Source organism: Lipotes vexillifer, unplaced genomic scaffold (assembly GCF_000442215.2).
Source record: "Lipotes vexillifer unplaced genomic scaffold, Lipotes_vexillifer_v1.1 scaffold253, whole genome shotgun sequence".
NCBI lineage: Eukaryota > Metazoa > Chordata > Mammalia > Artiodactyla > Lipotidae > Lipotes > Lipotes vexillifer.
This window is the reverse complement of record NW_006780322.1, coordinates 3407230-3425388: the sequence shown is the minus strand read 5'-3', so window position 1 is coordinate 3425388 and position 18159 is coordinate 3407230. Positions and strand designations below refer to the sequence as shown.

Here is an 18159-nt window from a genome sequence, read left to right as displayed (position 1 = left end):
AGGAATGCAGAGTTAGTATTTAATGGGTAGTTTCAGTTGAGAAAGATGAAAAAGTTCTGGAGATGGATGGTGGTGATGGTTGCACAACAATGCAAAAGTACTTAATGCCAGAAAACCTTATGCTTAAAAATGGTTAAAATGTTAAGTTTTATATTACATGTTTTATAATAATAAAAAAAGTTTAAAAAATAATGTTGAAGACAGACATGGAAAGCTGTTCATGATATATTTTTAAGTGAAAAAAGCTGCTAAGATATGATCCCATGTTTTAGAAACTTTTCCTTTTCTTTTTTTTTAATTAATTAATTTATTTGTTTCTTTTTATTTTTGGCTGTGTTGGGTCTTGGTTGCTGTGCACAGGCTTCTCTCTAGTTGCGGTGAGTGAGGGCTACTCTTCGTTGCGGTGTGCAGGCTTCTCATTGCAGTGGCTTCTCTTGTTGCAGAGCACGGGCTCTAGGCACACAGGCTTCAGCAGTTGTGGCATGCGGGCTCAGCAGTTGTGGCTTGCGGGCTCTAGAGCGCAGGCTCAGTAGTTGTGGTGTACGGGCTCAGTTGCTCTGTGGCATGTGGGATCTTCCCAGGCCAGGGCTCAAACCCATGTCCCTTGCATTGGCAGGCAGATTCTTAACCACTGCGCCACCAGGGAAGCCCCTAGAAACCCTTTTCATGCACAGAAAATAAAGTCTGAAAGAGTATACACCAAAATCTTAATGATGATGTCATCTACAGTGGGTGGGATTACAGGTGGTTTTTATTTTTCTCCTCCTTTATGCTCTATAATGAAATCTACGATTTCTGTATAATGAACAGGTATTACTTCCCTAATTTTATTTTTTTTAATAAATTTATTTATTTTTGGCTGTGTTGGGTCTTTGTTGCTGTGTGCAGGTTTTCTCTAGTTGCGGCGAGCAGGGGCTACTCTTTGTTGCTGTGCGCGGGCTTTCTCTAGTTGCGGCGAGCGGGGGCTACTCTTCGATGCGGTGCGTGGGCTTCTCATTGCTGCGGTGGCTTTTCTTGTTGCGGAGCACGGGCTCTAGGTGTGCAGGCTTCAGTAGTTGTGGCACATGGCCTCAATAGTTGTGGCTTGCGGGTTCTAGAGCTCAGGCTCAGTAGTTGTAGCGCATGGGCTTAGCTGCTCCGTGGCATGTGGAATCTTCCAGGCCAGGGCTTGAACCCATGTCCCTTGCATTGGCAGGCAGATTCTTAACCACTGTGCCACCAGGGAAGCCCTCTAATTTTATTTTTAAAGTACTGGCTCAGATGAAACAAAACACCTTATCCCATGACTGCCTTTACAAAATGTGTGAATGTGTCTTCTTTGTTCAAGGTCAAGCCCCAAAGTTGAGGACAGAGTAATACACACAGGTGACCCTCAAAGGAAGGTGTGCTATTGAAACCACCAATTTACTTACCAACTTTGAGAAAAGTTTTGAGTTCCAAGGGTCGCAGCACTGGTTGCTTTTCTATACGACCATAGGTTTCTGCTATGCTCTCTACTTCTACTTTAGGGCATTTAAACAGCTCATAAGTCCCATCCCGGTTCTGGATAAAACTCCGGGTGATTTCCAAAGGCATCTGCATATGGAGACAACACCAAGAAAGGTGAGAAAGGAAAAACTTTCAAAGTAGACAAACATTGGATGACCACAGATTTTATTCATTCTTTTCTAAGTACACTCAAATTAACTAAAATTTCCCCTTGTATTTTCAAGTAAATTTTTTCAACAGTTCTGCCTTTCCTTTTCTCTCTGTAACTTTCATTTGAACCCTTACCAAACCATACTGAACTGAACGCCTAATACCTTCATGGCTACCTGACTGCTACTGGCACAGACCTGCTCTAAAATCAGTTTTATTCCCTCCCCTACTGCTCTGCTAGCAGCAATCTTCTCCTAAAAACCCTACCAATAGCACCTATAGCTGACCTCACATCCTGTGTGCTTCCACCATCCTTGGGACTAAGCCAGACAGAGCTTGAACTGAATTTTGCCTTTGCCACTAAAGAGCAGGCTGAGCTTCTCATAGCCTGTTTCTCATCTGCAAAATACTGTTAATACCAGTGCATGGTTGTGAGACTGAATGGGGTGATACAGGTAAGTAACGTGCAACACAGAAGCTCCACGACTTGACTTTGCTCTGGGGCTGCTGCAGTGCCTCCCTGAACCCCGCCCTTTTCAGGCTAGAAGCTGTTTCTGCGACATCCTCCATTTAAAGAAGTTCCTCAAGTGTCTTTAGTGCGAACATAGGCCTTTCCTAAAGTTCCCATGTAAGTTCTATAGTTACCAAACAATTTATTTTTCTGAACATAACAGTGCCTTGCAATTCAGCTAATCTTAATGTATTAAATCACATGATGCTGAGTTTTCCACACTCTTCCATTATCATAGGAAGGGAAAATCCTCACATTTTTAGGATCTGCTTGAAAAAAAATGTTTATAAATGTCTAATACTGCCCCTGTGAGAAAAAAACAAACTAATTAAGAATCATGTCTCTAATGAGAACTAAATTGCAGTTTGGAGAGGAATATTGAATTGTGCTGGACCCACGGACTTCACAAATAGCATATCATCTCAAATTATATATATACTTTCTAGCTGCTTGCCAGTTACCCTGGGGCTCACCATGGCTAGTAGGGGATCATTATTTAATTTACAAGAAAGAGCATCCCTGTTTTCTGATCCCAAAGGCAAAGAAAAAAGGATACTCCAATTTAAGATACATCCTCAAGCTACAGGGAATACCTATTAAAATCAGAGTTGGAACAATAAAGCCATGAATATTTCTGAATAATCTCTTAGTATGAAAAAAAGGAATTCTCTTTGGTGTCCATGACTCAAGGAGCTGGTACAAACAAACTTCCCGCACTTGCTTCCCTCTCTTCCCCTCTCTGCCCTCCCACTATTGTAGAAATAAAATCTTACCTCTGGGGTATCTAAGATTTGTTTAACTTGCAGGATATTCGTGATATGCCAGGTATACTTGGAAAAGGTTCCCAGTGGCAAAGCATCTTTGCGAACAAAAGCTTCAAGGTAAAAAAGGGGTAAAATTAGACTATCGAAAAATAACATGCTCTTTCACTGAATTTGTTATCCAGTTTCTGGAGAGTTCAATAAAGTGATACTCCTGCCTTATAGAATCTCAGTCCTCTAAAAAAGGTATTTTATACACACACACACACACACACACACACACACACGTTTTGGGCTGGCCAAAAGGTTTGTTCGTTTTTTTCCATAAGATGGCTCTAGTATTGCTTAGTGGTCTTTTTTTTGCGGTACACGGGCCTCTCACTGCTGCAGCCTCTCCCTTTGCGGAGCACAGTCTCCGGACGCGCAGGCCCAGCAGCCATGGCCCACGGGCCCAGCCGCTCTGCGGCACGTGGGATCCTCCCGGACTGGGGCACGAACCCACGTCCCCTGCATTGGCAGGCGGACTCTCAACCACTGCGCCACCAGGGAAGCCCTGCTTAGTGGTCTTTAACTTCATTTGAAACAATCTTGTTAGATTGTATTGTGACAACTGTCATATCAGTTGCATTTAAAAATAACATCAAAATTGGTGAATTTCTGTGTATCCATTTTAATATTGAAGATGGAAGAAAAAAAGCAACATTTTCCGCATATTATGCTTTATTATTTCAAAAAAGGTAAACATGCAACTGAAACACAAAAAAATTTGTGCAGTGTATGGAGAAGGTGCTGTGACTGATTGAATGTGTCAGAAGTGATTTGCGGAGTTCTGTGCTGGAGATTTCTTGGTGGACGATGCTCCACAGTTGGGTAGACCGGTTGAAGTTGATAGCGATCAAATCAAGACATTAATTGAGAACAATCAACATCATACCACGTGGGAGACAGCCGACATACTCAAAATATCCAAATTAAGCGTTGAAAATCATTTGCAGCAGCTTGGTTATGTTAATCGCTTTGATGTTTGGGTTCCACATAAGTTAAGTGAAAAAAACCTTCTTGACTGTATTTCCTCATGCAATTCTCTACTGAAACGTAATGAAAATGTTCTGTTTTTAAAACAAATTGTGATGGGTGATGAGAAGTGGGTACTGTACAATAATGTGGAATGGAAGAGATCTTGGGGCAAGTGAAATGAACCACCACCAATGACACCACAGGCCGGTCTCCATCCAAAGAAGGTGACGTTGTGTATGTGGTGGGATTGGAAGGGAGTCCTCTATTATGAGCTCCTTCTGGAAAACCAGACGATTAATTCCAACAAGTACTGCTCCCAATTAGACCAACTGAAAGCAGCACTCAATGAAAAGTGTCTGGAATTAGTCAACAGAAAACGCTTCATCTTCCATCAGAATAACGCAAGACCGCATGTTTCTTTGATGACCAGGCAAAAACTGTTAGAGCTTGGCTGGGAAGTTCTGATTCATCTGCCGTATTCACCAGACATTGCACCTTCAGATTTCCATTTATTTCGGTCTTTACAGAATTCTTTTAATGGAAGAAATTTCAATTCCCTGGAAGACTATAAAAGACACCTAGAACAGTTCTTTGCTCAAAAAGATAAAAAGTTTTGGGAAGATGTGGGATTATGAAGGTGCCTGAAAAATGGCAGAAGGTAGTGGAACAAAAGGGTGAATATGTTGTTCAATAAAGTTCTTGGTGAAAATGAAAAATGTGTCTTTTATTTTTATTTAAAAAACGAAGGAACTTTTTGGCCAACCCAATATATATATTTTTTGGCCGTTCCGTGCAGCTTGAGGGATCTTAGTTACCCCACCAGGGATCGAACCTAGCCCCGGCAGTGAAAGTGCTGAGTCCTAACCACTGGACTGCCAGGGAATTCCCTAAAAAAGGAATTCTAGAAGCAAATCTATAATAGAGTTTTGGCAGAAATGTGATGAATCAAATGATAAGGATTTCTGCTATAAAAATTCTCTGATGCTTCTTTTGAGATACTACTTATTTTTGACATCTTGGCAACTTGTTTGTTTGGTAAGTCTACACACAGAGGACTCTATTATAAAACAGCCTCTTACAACTTTAGATAAGTCAGAGGTCAAATCATAGTCCTTAAAATAACTACACAGAGTTTAAGCCTGCTCACGTGGTTGCCAATCTATTGCCCTGCCTCCCAGATTATAAAGGGGTTCCACTGAAGGACCCAAAAAGATCTAAGCAATGGGTTAAAATTAATGTATTAGGCCTAAAATGGTTTGTTTTTGTTTTTGTTTTGGCTGCACTACTCAGCATGCGGGATCTTAGTTCCCCGACCAGGGATCGAACCCATGCCCCTTCAGTGGAAGTGTGGAGTCCTAACCACTGAACTGCTAGGAAATTCCAGGCCTAAAGTTTAAACTGGAAGCATCAACACTGTCTCAAGGGACTTCCCTGGTGGCACAGTGGTTAAGAATCCGCTTGCCAATGCAGGGGACACGGGTTCGAGCCCTAGTCCGGGAAGATCTCACATGCTGTGGAGCAACTAAGCCCGTGCACCACAACTACTGAACCTGTGCTCTAGACCCTGTGAGCCACAACTATTGAGCCCACGTGCCACAACTAATGAAGCCCATGTGCCTAGAGCCCATGCTCGGCAACAAGAGAAGCCACCAGCCCCTGCTCCCCGCAACTAGAGAAAGCCCGTGTGCAGCAACGAAGACCCAACATGGTCAAAAAAAAAAAAAAAAGATAAATAAATTTATTTTTAAAAAATACTGTCTCAAAAGTCAGATAGATAAGATAAGGTGTAAAGACAGAGATTTTTATGGCCCTAAACAGAGAGATTCACAGCTTGTACTATTAAAAGACAGAATTAAACATCAGTCCTGGGAATCTCCTGGAGGTTCCGTGGTTAGGACTCTGAGCTTCCACTGCAGGGGTACAGGTTCGATCCCTGGTCAAAAACTAAGATCCCGCATGCTGAATGGCTCAGCCAAAAAACAAACAAACAGAAACACTTCAGTCCCTATTACATCATCAAATAACAATTTACTGAAGAAATAGCTCTGATTTCTAGCTGTAGTTACTCTTGGGCTATTTGTCCCTGAGCAACCTTTTCCTTCTTTTCTCTCCCTTATTTCCTTATTCTACCAAATAAGTATCTTGAGATCTCTAGTAGAAAGATATTATATAAAACCAAGAAATAAGTATCAGAATACTGTAATTATAAAATGTTCCAAGCCTGAGAATCACTCTAAAAATAAAATCTCCCTTCATCAAAAATGGGGAATCATGAAAAACAAATTTTAGTTTTTGACACATACTGTAATATGCTTCCAAGAAGCCAGCCCAAACAACAATTGGAGACTGCAATGCTTTTGTTGAAATTGGTTCATATCTAGAAAATATCCAACTTCTTGGTGGGCACCTTCATTGTGCTTCATCGGTGATTCTTTTACCAACATTATGCTTTCGGAATCTTTCTATCAACTCTTACTAGCATAAGCATGGGGCCTTTGAAGAGTGTGATCATTATTCTAAGAGCTGATGGGCTAAGGCTTCATGCTCTGAGCATGTAACTAGAAATCCTAATCATGAAAATTCCACACAATTTTTCCAAACATTATTCTCTACGGTCAAGACATCTATTGCTATTCCTGAGGAAAAATCCCATACCTGTGGTAGAGTTGGGAAGCCGTTTTTTTGCACTTCCTATGGATATTCTCTGTTGCAGGGCATCAAAAAAGGACTGAGGAATGTGGAACACCAGTGGCTCTGGTTTGCCTATAGGAAATAAGAAGAAGCTCATTTAAAGAAACTCAGTGGGCTTTCTGGTGTGTAGGGGAAGGTGGAAGAAATGGAATTGATGGGGAGTAAGAACTAAAAGTACCACTGAGATTTTTTTTTTTCTCTCTCTCTTTTTTTTTTTTTTTTTTTTGCGGTACGTGGGCCTCTCACTGTTGTGGCCTCTCCTGCTGCGGAGCACAGGCTCCGGACACGCAGGCTCAGCGGCCATGGCTCACGGGCCCAGCCACTCCGCGACACGTGGGATCTTCCCGGACCGGGGCACGAACCCGCCTCCCCTGCATCGGCAGGAGGACTCTCAACCACTGCGCCACCAGGGAAGCCCTGAGATTTCTTTATACAGAGACAAAAAGAAGTCTTTGATTGACCTTTATGAGTCAAGCACTGTCGCCTGCCCTACTCTTGATCCCTTGCAATTATAACAAATACAGCACACTCTTGTCATCTACCAAAGATAACTTTTCAAATCCCTAATTTTGTAAACACTGCCACAGCACAGACTTCTCCCTTTAAAGAGGACATGAAATGAGATGAGAACATTGAGGCTGAGATGAGAAGGTAAGCTTGATTCACTGCTGCTCACTATCCCAGGCACCTGCTGTTTGCATTCATTTTCTCAGATGGTCAGGACTGCCAATGCCAGAGACTGCAAAGTTAGGACACTTTATCCAATAAGCATCAGTCTCCTCTCTGATGTGAAGACAGGCAAACTGTTTGAAAATACGTAACAAACCTCTTTTAAAAATTAGCAAGGAAAAAAAAAAAGTTGCCAGACACTAGGTCAACAGAAAGAGGGTTCAGGGGAGAGGGTGAAAGAGTTCAGAGTTTTCCTTAAAAATTCTGCCCAAGAAGCACGCTCCAACAGAGGGAAAACATCCAGAACCACATGGCTTAACATGAACCTCCCCCCTGCCTGTAGAAGGTGTAGTTCTTAAATACAGTTCAGCTGCCTTTCTGAAATAAAGATCAAGCCAAGAAAAATGAAAATGAAAGGTTTTCTAGAATTCCATATTAAGGTTTTACATTCTGTCAATTGATTTTACCTACTTAATTGAATGCAGAATGCCAATGACAAAACTGTCACTGCTTTTGAGCCACTAAAATTTTTTTTTAAGTTATTATTTATTTATTTGTGACTGCATCGGGTCTTAGTTGCGGCACGCGGGATCTTTCATTGCAGTGCGCGGGCTCTTCATTGTGGTGTGCAGGCTTCTCTCTAGTTGTGGCGTGCGGGTTTTCTCTCTCTAGTTGTGGTGCCTGGGATCCAGAGCGCATGGGCTCTCTAGGTGAGGAGCTCGGGCCTTAGTTGCCTCACGGAATGTGGACTCTTAGTTCCCCAACCAGGGATCGAACCGGCATCCCCTGCATTGGAAGGCAGATTCTTTACCACTGGACCACCAGGGAAGTCCCAAGCCACTAAAATATTAATATCTGGGCAGTTTAGAGAAGTCACTACAGAAAGGTTTTTTAAATCTTTCATCTTGAAATTAGATTATGGGCTATCTGCAGAGATCATTACAACTCTAAAACTGCTAACTTACCACAACTCAGCTGATGGGATGCTAGGGTTTAGGTAAATTAATCTTGAAAAGCCCTTGTAAAAGACAGAATCACAGTCCAGGAGAGAGCTGATGGTGACTTTGACAAAGGTGGTGGTAATGGAGATGGTGAGAGCGGGTGTTACGAAGAATGGGATGAAAACGGACCACAGTTTATAGTTTACATTATTGTCAATGCTCTATTTTAAGTTCTGGGAGGTGGGTTAGTAGGTATTTATTATATTATTTAAAACAATATATAAATAACTTTTTAAAAGAAAAGAAAAACATAGACTTTCTCTTTAACCTTCCCTAGCTTATTTTGTTTTTCTAAAAAGTAACTTCCGAAGTATTATTTATTCTGAATTAATATAAATAAAACTAAGCATGTATTTCAACACCTCCATTCTTGTCCCTTTCTTCAGCATGAAGCCACAATCCTTCAAAACTCATGTCCTCCTACTGAGTGTCTGCTGTTGGGCTACTATTCAGTTTGGGGTTCTTTATTTTTAAAATGATATTCATAAACTTCAACATATTCAGCAAAGAACATCAAAATGATGTGAGGTTTGTAAATATGCCACGAGGAGTGTTTGAAGACCTGAGATGTATCACTTGGAAAACAGAAGACCTGTCAGGCAGAGCAAAGGGTGTGTGCAGTGGCAGGGACTGTTATTTGAAAACAGGAACAGACTTATTCCATGTGACTAGAGCACAGAACTAGAACCAACAGGAAGTATTATCAGCAAACATTTCCACTTAGTATGAGGAAGACCTTCCTCACAGTTCTCACTGTCTAACAATGTCACGAGCTGCCTCAAAAAGCAGTCAGCTGCTCATCACTGCACAAAGCCTGGAAAACCATCCATCAAGGATGCTTTTAAGGCAATGGGCAAGGCTTGGTTGGATGGTCCACCTCTGAAACTGCTGAGGTTCTATGAGGCTATCACGATCAACCCAAATCCAGCTTGTGTTCTCCAATCTTCCTTCGCGTGTCTGTGTAATTTTATATGACTGTCTTAGTCTCACAGGTTTAGATTTTTTCTAAACTATTTCCTCCCTTGCTTTAAGTTTGAGGATTAGAATGATCTTCTAAGGCTTTGGTATCTCCCTTACCAAATACACACCCATGCATACCCCAAGACCAAGGCCCTCTACCTTTACTTATTATTTGCTGTGGTTTTTCTCTTCCATCTCTAAATTCATTTTGCTGGTCCTGCATTTTGATTATGTGATTATTCCTTGAATTCATTTAGATTTCTACTCTCTTGCGGCCCAGTGCACTCTAGACTGAAGCCCAATTACTTTTTCTATCAAAACAGAGTAGAACTATAACACAATTACTTTAATTTCTCCTACTTTCAGCAATAGCCCAGTTGGATGACCAATACTTACCATCAAACTGATAGTGCATGGTTTGATGGATGCGTTCTGTGACACTGGCCAGCCAGTCGTGGAAGGATAAGGTCACTTGTGCCTCATCTAACAGCTGACTACAGCCTAGGGAAAAACAAAACAAAACTCTTCATTAACTTTTTTCTTACAGAACTTAACAGTTAATTGAAGTTTGAGGAGTTTATACATAAAAGAGGAACAAGCTGAAATTCAAAGAAAGTAGATACAATAAGTGAAATGGAATATTGCAGGATTCTTTTAAAGAATCCAACTAGGAAAAAAAAGAAAAAGGAATAGAAAGCTCTGAGAGACTAATGGGTTTAAGATTGTTAACCACAAAAAATTTGCAGCCTTTCAACATCAAACTGCTAATTGAAGAATGGCCTTGTATAATGGCTGTTTTAGAGCCATTAACTGGCCCTATTCCTGATGAATATGTCTATATACCCAATGACCTACCATTCTATTCTATTTCTTCTCCTGAAATGTTTTCATATGACTGAAGTATATATCCCCTTTTATTATTATTATCATTTTTAAATATTTATTTATTTTATTTTTGGCTGCGTTGGGTCTTTGTTGTGGTGTGTGGGCTGCTCATTGCGGGGGCCTCTCTTGTTGCGGAGCACAGGCTCTAGGCGCACAGGCTTTAGTAGTTGTGGCTCGCAGGCTCTAGAGCACAGGCTCAGTAGTTGTGGCACACAAGCTTAGTTGCTCCGCGGCATGTGGGATCTTCCCAGACCAGGGCTCGCACCCGTGTCCCCTGCATTGGCAGACGGATTCTTAACTACTGTGCCACCAGGGTAGCCCTATCCCCTTTTATAAAGAGATAATGATGCCAAACCTACTATTCATTTAAATTACAATTCTCACAAATAAATGCATATAGTGATAATTTGGATTAAAAGCTATTTTCTTTTTTCTTTGCACCAAAGTGATAAAAATTTGTTTAAAATCTTCTACCAGATACTTTTTTTTTTTTTTTTTTTTTAAATTCAGGAAGAGCTTGTAACACGATCCCATTTCAGTCAAATTGAACGGACGTGCAGGCTCAGCGGCCATGGCTCACGGGCCCAGCCGCTCTGCAGCATGTGGGATCTTCCCGGACCGGGGCACGAACCCGTGTCCCCTGCATTGGCAGGTGGACTCTCAACCACTGCGCCACCAGGGAAGCCCTACCAGATACTTTTGATTTGTTTACTTCCTGACCTTCCAAAAACATTTATTCTTGGACTGTGTAAGTTCTTAATTAATTAATTAATTAAGATTTGGTCTTGTATTGTTTGCTATTTATGTATCGGTCTTGTCTTCAAAACCAGAGTATGAGGGCAGGGATAATGTCTAATTTTTAATCACCCAGCCATATTATATGAGAGTTAAGAAAATGTCGACCCCCAAACATACAAGCTTAACTATTCTGAGTAGAAAATTGACATATATAAATTTATAAGTTATATCCAAATTAATTCATTCTGTCTCTTAAATGTTACTGCTTTTAGGTGTTTTCAAAGTTCACTAACTTTGGAGAACAGACTATATTTGTCTTTCTCAACAAATATTTATCAGTATAATTGTAAGATATGTTTCTTCTTCAATTTGGAACCCCTATACCAAAATGCATATGGGTAATCAGCAACAAAAGGAAAATATTTTACAAAATACATGCTGCCAAAACATGTCAGTAATTTTTGTTGCATTTGTTATTTAAAGACAATTGGGGTGGGGGGCTTCCCTTGTGGCGCAGTGGTTAAGAATCCGTCTGCCAATGCAGGGGACACAGGTTCCAGCCCTGGTCTGGGAAGATCCCACATGCCGCGGAGCAACTAAGCCTGTGCGCCACAACTACTGAAGCCCGTGCGCATAGAGCCTGTGCTCTGCAACAAGAGAAGCCACCGCAGTGAGAAGCCCGTGCACCGCAATGAAGAGTAGCCCCGCTCGCCGCAACTAGGGAAAGCCTGTGTGCAGCAACGAAGACCTAATACAGCCAAAAAAAAAAAGACTATTTGGGGGACTTCCCTGGTGGTCCAGTGGTAAAGAAACCACCTTACAATGGAACGGACGCAGGTTTGATCCCTGGTTGGGGAACTAAGATACCCCATGCCACGGGGCAACTAAGACCAGGTGCCACAACTACTGAGTTCGCGAGCGTCAAATAGGGAGCCTGTGTGCCGCAAACTACAGAGCCCATCCATTCTGGAACCTGCATGCCACAACTACAGAGCCCACGCGCCCTGGAGCCTGTGCGCCACAGCTAGAGAGAAGCCTGCACACCACAACGAAGAGCCCGCGCGCTGCCACGAAAGATCCACACGCCTCAACGAAGATCCCAGGTGCCGCAACTAAGACCCGATGCAGCCAAAAATAAATAAGTAAATAATAAATCTTAAAAAAAAAAAAAAGACAATTTGGTTTTGAGCCTGATTTGAGACCAGTGGGACTGACAGCACAGATCTTAGCCTTCAGTGCCTGCTAGTATTCATCTAGGGGGACAATATGCAGCATTTCTTTTGATTATATTGCTTTGGGCATCATTTTTTTTTTTTTTTGCCACCCTGCTCAGCCTGTGGGATCTGACCAGGGATCCAACCCATGCCCCTTGCATTGGTAGCGCAGAGTCTTAACCACTGGACCACCAGGGAAGTCCCCTCTTTGGGCTTCTTCAGGATGATTTTCCAACTCTTGAGCCTATCCTGGGGAAGAGAAACTTACCCTGCCTTTTTAATGAAGAAGCAACCACAGGCTTTTTCAGGCCACTTTTCCTTAGATTACTGCTCACTGCATCTTGAGGCAGCAGTGAACTGTTCGTCTGTGCACCTAAACCACAAATCATTATAGTGTTTAATAAAATGTCTGCAGAATATAAATCGATTCAATATTAATTTCTGAAGTCTAAAACATACAAAAAGTCTGCTAATTTCTAAGTTAGCTTCAGTTTCTAGAAAGAATTAGCATTAGTCTTTATACATAACATTTTAAATGTCTCACACTCTTTACAGGAAGTTGGTGGGGGGGACAAGAAGTGAAAGGAAGAAAAAACTTCACCCTTTGTTCCCACCTTTCAGACAATCACTATTAATTTTCTGGTGAACTACTGTCCATTTTCTTTTTTGTAAATAGTTTATTTTGCTGGTTTTGTGCTTTAAGTAGCTCTAAATATACCGGGATTGCCAGATTTAGCAAAAAAAATTTTTTTTGAACTTCAAACAAACAAATAATTTTTTAGTATAAATATGTTCCAAAGATTGCATGGGAAGTACTTATACCAAAAAATTATTCACTGTTTATCTGAAATTCAAATTGAACTGAGCATTATGTACTCTATCTGGCTACCCGAGTGAGCTGACATTTCTCCAAACTCTTTATAGTCATTTTTCATGGCTGCCTGGTATTCTATCAAGTGGTTTATCATGGGTCATTTAACTATCCCCAGTGGCTGGCCCTTAGTTGTTTCTAATTTTTCAATATTATAAATAACTACACAATAGGCATCTCTGGACAAAATGCTTTTCCTGTACAAAGGATTATTTCCTTAAAAAAAGATTATTTAGAAGTGGGATTACTGAGTTAGAGGGTAAAAAAATTTTTTTTAATTTCAAATTTTCCTGGGAAAGACCCATAATCAAACATTTAACCACGATCTCTGCTCTTTATTGCTGCCAGAATTACCCCTCAAAAACACAGAAATAACCATGTCGCTTTGTTTCTCCAGCTTCCCAGCACCTGAATGCCTGTGCCTGACCATCTGACCCACCTGCAGCAATACTCCCTCTATGGGTAGGAACATTTTTTAAGGTTCTTAACAGATACTACAAATGATTAAAGCAACTTACACTACACTAGCCATGCTGAAGAACACAGATTTTACCTTTGCCTGTGGTCTCATCGCTTAAATATCTTTGCTGATTTGGTATCCCAAAGTATCTTGTTTTAATTCTGCATTTATAAAATGCTTGCATTTCTCTCTTCACTAGTGTATTTGGAGTTTGGTCCTCAGGTGCGGACCAGTAATATTTTCCTTTTGTTTACAGCCTAGGTTGTTTTTTTAAAATTATTTTTTAAAAGATTTATTTATTTGGTTGCGCTGGGTCTTAGTTGTGGCATGTGGGATCTTTGTTGCCACGTGTGGGATCTTTAGCTGTGGCATGCTAATTCTTAGTTGAGGCATGTGGGATCTAGTTCCCTGACCAGGGATCGAACTCAGGGCCCCTGCATTGACAGCACGGAGGCTTAGCCACTGGACGACCAGGGAAGTCCCTAGAGCCTAGGACTTTTAACACTTACCGACTAGGACACTTCAGCATTTTCATACTGATTTATATGAGTCTTTAACTGACACTGATATATTTGAATTTAAAAAGAAAAAAGATACACATATGTTGCCACCTGCTGAAGATGCAGATAACAAACTATATTGCTAAATTATCGTGGAAAATATAATTAACCATTGTCACAAATTTAAAAAAATATATCTGTTGATGAAAATTTCATAACACTGTCCTAAGGCAGAGAAAGGTGTAAGACTAGTCTGATTGATTAAGGGATGAGCAAAGTAAAAGTGGAGTTTGGTCAGATCTTATACTTGGCCAGTAGAACCGACTCTTGGCTTCACTTGAGAAAGAATCATCAAGGGAGAGTAAAACTCTTTGCAGGAAACAACAACAACATTATTTCTTATACTTGTTGAGATTCAGTGAAACACATAAAACACAGTAAAACCACCTCTAAAGGTAACACCACCAAACAAACCAACCAAACAGCTTCTCACCAGATACTTCCTCCTTCTTCCTCTTCTTTGGCTTAGAGGCAGTAGACTCACAAGCTGATACTGTTGATTCTGAATGGCAACCTAGCTGGGGCACAATAACCTCCTTTAGACCTAAAATATAACAAATTTCTGAATTATTAATGCTACCCAAGAGTAAGTATGGGTCCCTATCTAGAGAAAATTAACTTCTAAAAATCCAAATCCCCAAAACAAATTATAGAGTGACTGTCTGCTTTAAAATCAGTTCCTTTAAAGAACTCTCCCAAACATATGTTTTTGTTCGTAGACCGTTAATACGATAAAAGGCTCTACAGAGAAATGTAAAACTAAAAAATTGGGAGCTGCTGCCAACTAAACATCGTTCAGAAATGAAAATAAAAAGCATCTACAAGATAAAAATGTTAAAAACCTAAGATGATGTGGAAACATTTAAAGATCTTTTGAGCAAGGTACTAGTTTTCCCCATCTTCAGAGATAAGAAACAAGCAAGCAAGACAAAATAAAAGGGATTTTGTTTGTTTGTTCTTTGTTTTTACTAACATAGGGCATCTGTGGAGTAAAAAAATCAAAGCTAACTTTGCTAGATTCATTGTTTCAATGAAAATGCACAAGTAGTGTCTTGATCATTAATTTCAACTAACAAACCAACCAAACTTTATGCAAGTATGCTCACTGGGATAAAAAGAAAGAATGCTTTTCATTTGATTTATCTAGCAACTGCTTCTGAAGGTTGCTAGGACAATCTCCAAATGCCATCAGTGGGACACTTTCATTGCCATTTTAGAAAAACAGAGTAACTGTGTCAACGACACCACCTACCGCTGGAATCAAAATTTAGGAAGTCTGAGAATTCCTGAGCCAATGTCTCGTCACTGGCAAAGGCACAGATGCAAGCAAAGAAATGAATGCATCTCTGGACCGCCTCATCCTTGGAGGCATTCGACTTCTGTGATTTCAGAGTCTGGCAGGAGCAGAAGAAACGGCGCTCAGGCAAGCTTTTGGCACTGATTTTCTGCACAAACGATGTATGCAAATACCCCAAACTATGCTTCTGGCTTGCCTTGCATTTCACCACCAAAATGTTTTTAGTAATCCTCTGTACAAGGGGACCTGTGGGTTCCGTGGCCAACTGCCAGATGGTTTGCTTGGTTTCTGGGGAGGCCTGCACTGCATTCAGGACCGAGCTCTTTAGCGTCAGAGGGGTGGCCTCTGCCTGGCAGTTCACGGCCAGCTTGATGTGCTGGCACTGGTTTTCCACAACACCCTGGGTGGCAGCTTTCAAGCATGTGGGGACATAACACCGTCCAGAGGTCAGCTGAGTGATGAGCGTCCCATCCACTGTCTGGATGGTCGTCTCTGAAACACCTAGCTCCACAAAGCATCGGTAATCAGGGCCCCGGTCTCTTTGCCGAACCGAGTAGACTTGCAGATCAGAGCCTGTTATGATTTTGACAGCTTCAACACTAGGCTGCTTCCGTGCGCCATACCGGAATATGGTTCCACATGTCTTGTTCTTACAGCTCAGTCCCCGGGTTCCATTGTATGTGCCACAGCGGGGACACTTCCTGATTCCCCTCAATGTGGCCTTCCCCAAATCAGATAAGAAAGCTGGGACTTTTGTCCTTAGAGAGTTTGGTTCCATTTTTCACAGGTCCTAGAAAAGGCAATAAGCCCATCAGCATGAGTATACATGCACACACACACATGAAGTTAAAATCACTTACGATATTTAGTATACAAAGTAAAACGTAAGAAGCTATCCACTATTTTCAAATTGTACCCTCAAAGAGAACATCCACTTAAACCCTCAAGTAAAATAAAAGTGGGAGGAGATATGGGGATATATGTATAGCTGATACACTCTTATAAAAGCAGAAACTAACACACCATTGTAAAGCAATTATACTCCAATAAAGATGTTTAAAAAAAAAAAGTGGAGGAAACTTTGCCTTTCACATTTCACATCGCTCTCTCTCTCTCTCTCTACATATATATATATATATATATATATATATATATATATAATTTTTTTTTTTTTGGCCGCATTTCATGGCATGTGGAACTTTCCTGACCAGGGATCGAACTTGCGCTGCCCCTGCAGTGGAAGCACGGAGTCTTAACCACTGGACCACCACGGAAGCCCTCTCTCTATATTTTTTAAGTCCTAATGCAATAACTGAAGCATTTTTCTAGATTCAATCCTGTTCTATACAACAACCTAGATTAGTTAACCTACATCTTTTTTTTTTTTTTTTTTTGGCCATGCCACGTGTCTTGTGGGGATCCTCAGTGGTGAAAGCGCAGAGTCCTAACCACTGGACCACCAGGGAATTCCCTAGTTAACCTAATCTTTACATGCACAGATGTTTGACTTGAGCAAAGACTGGAGAATGGGAAAGATGAGTTCTTTCCCTTCCACCATTCCCCACAAAACCCAGCCCAATCCTACCTCTATCAGTTGCCAGAGCATCCAGAAAAAGTGTAAGCTGAATTCATAAGACCTAAAAGGTGTTTCATTAGTTTGTGATGATCATATAGGACAGACGAAGACATAATCATGTGCATAGTAAATGACACTGCTTAACTCAAAGTCTTCTGAAATTGAGCTCTGTGGTGTAACAATGCAGACATTCTGCCTTCTCCTTCTCAACCAGCCAATGGCAAAGCTCATGTCCAGTGTTCCACAAAGATTCTCACTGCCCTAAGTAAAACAGGAAACATATTAAAGTCATACAAAGACAGAATGATTCTTTCCTCCTAGAAACGGAATCTAAGTCTTTCACAAATACTTGAGAAATATTTGATAGAAATTGTTATAGTTGCTTTATACTTTGAATCACAAGAAGGTAAAACAGTGTTAATGTCATTACACAAGGAGTTGTCAAGAACACCTAGAGCCATGGTATATAATTGGTTGAACACTCATCCTTCCTAATAGTAATGCACTGCATTTTTAGAGTACTTTATGCTTTTCAAAGTGATTTCACATTCATTATTTCATTTGAACCTCGCCATATTAGTATCTTATTTGAGCCAAACAACAATTGCTCTTCAGATGAAAATCAAAAAGTTAAGTAACTTGCCTGAGGCCACCCAGCAAAATCAGCAATGTGGTTTCTACTAACCCAGTGTCTGCTAAAAAGAGTGCGAATCTGATTTTGATTTCCAATATTATGAAAATTTTCAAACATATAAAAAAATTGAATTATACAGTCAACCTTCATATACCCACCCACTAGATTCTACAATTAACATTTTACTATATTTGCTTTATTACATACCTATCCATCCCTTTCTCCATCTAATCCCTTTCAAATTTTAATGCCTTTCAAAGTAAGTTACAGGTATCAGATCGGCATGCATATTATTAACTAAAGTTTAATATTTTTAATGCTTTTTAGAAAGGTAAATCTGCTTGTGATTTTGAAGTAAGGTGTTAGCTTTGCTTTTCCTCCCTGACCCCAAAGAATGGTCTTTTTTTTTTTCCCCGCTGCGTTGTGTCTTCGTTGCTGAACGCGAGCTTTCTCTAGTTGCGGAGAGTGGGGGCTACTCATCGTTGTGGTGCGCAGGCTTCGCATTGCAGTGGCTTCTCTCGTTGCGGAGCACGGGCTCTAGGCGTGTGGGCTTCAGTAGTTGCAGCACGCGGGCTCAGCAGCGGTGGTGCACGGGCTTAGTTGCTCCGCGGCATGTGGGATCTTCCCGGACCCGGGCTTGAACATGCATTGGCAGGTGGATTCTTTATATATATAT

General features: G+C 40.9%; 1 protein-coding gene across 2 annotated transcripts in view; it reads right to left on the bottom strand.

Annotated features, from left to right (window-relative positions):
* The window catches only part of CUNH2orf42 (chromosome unknown C2orf42 homolog), a 41358-nt gene that overhangs the window by 7437 nt on the left and 15762 nt on the right, over positions 1 to 18159 (bottom strand). Inside the window, exons 1-8 of one of the 2 annotated variants that reach the window (XM_007453410.1) lie at positions 16859 to 16942; positions 15229 to 16063; positions 14410 to 14520; positions 12354 to 12458; positions 9645 to 9749; positions 6583 to 6690; positions 2923 to 3023; positions 1413 to 1575 (exon numbers count right to left, since the gene is read on the bottom strand). In XM_007453410.1, the coding sequence (XP_007453472.1) occupies positions 1413 to 1575; positions 2923 to 3023; positions 6583 to 6690; positions 9645 to 9749; positions 12354 to 12458; positions 14410 to 14520; positions 15229 to 16051 (1516 nt within the window). In that variant the 5' untranslated portion in view covers positions 16052 to 16063; positions 16859 to 16942. Of the gene's footprint in view, positions 1 to 1412; positions 1576 to 2922; positions 3024 to 6582; positions 6691 to 9644; positions 9750 to 12353; positions 12459 to 14409; positions 14521 to 15228; positions 16064 to 16858; positions 16943 to 18159 lie in introns of those variants that run through there. The other variant, XM_007453409.1, reaches the window with a different exon arrangement.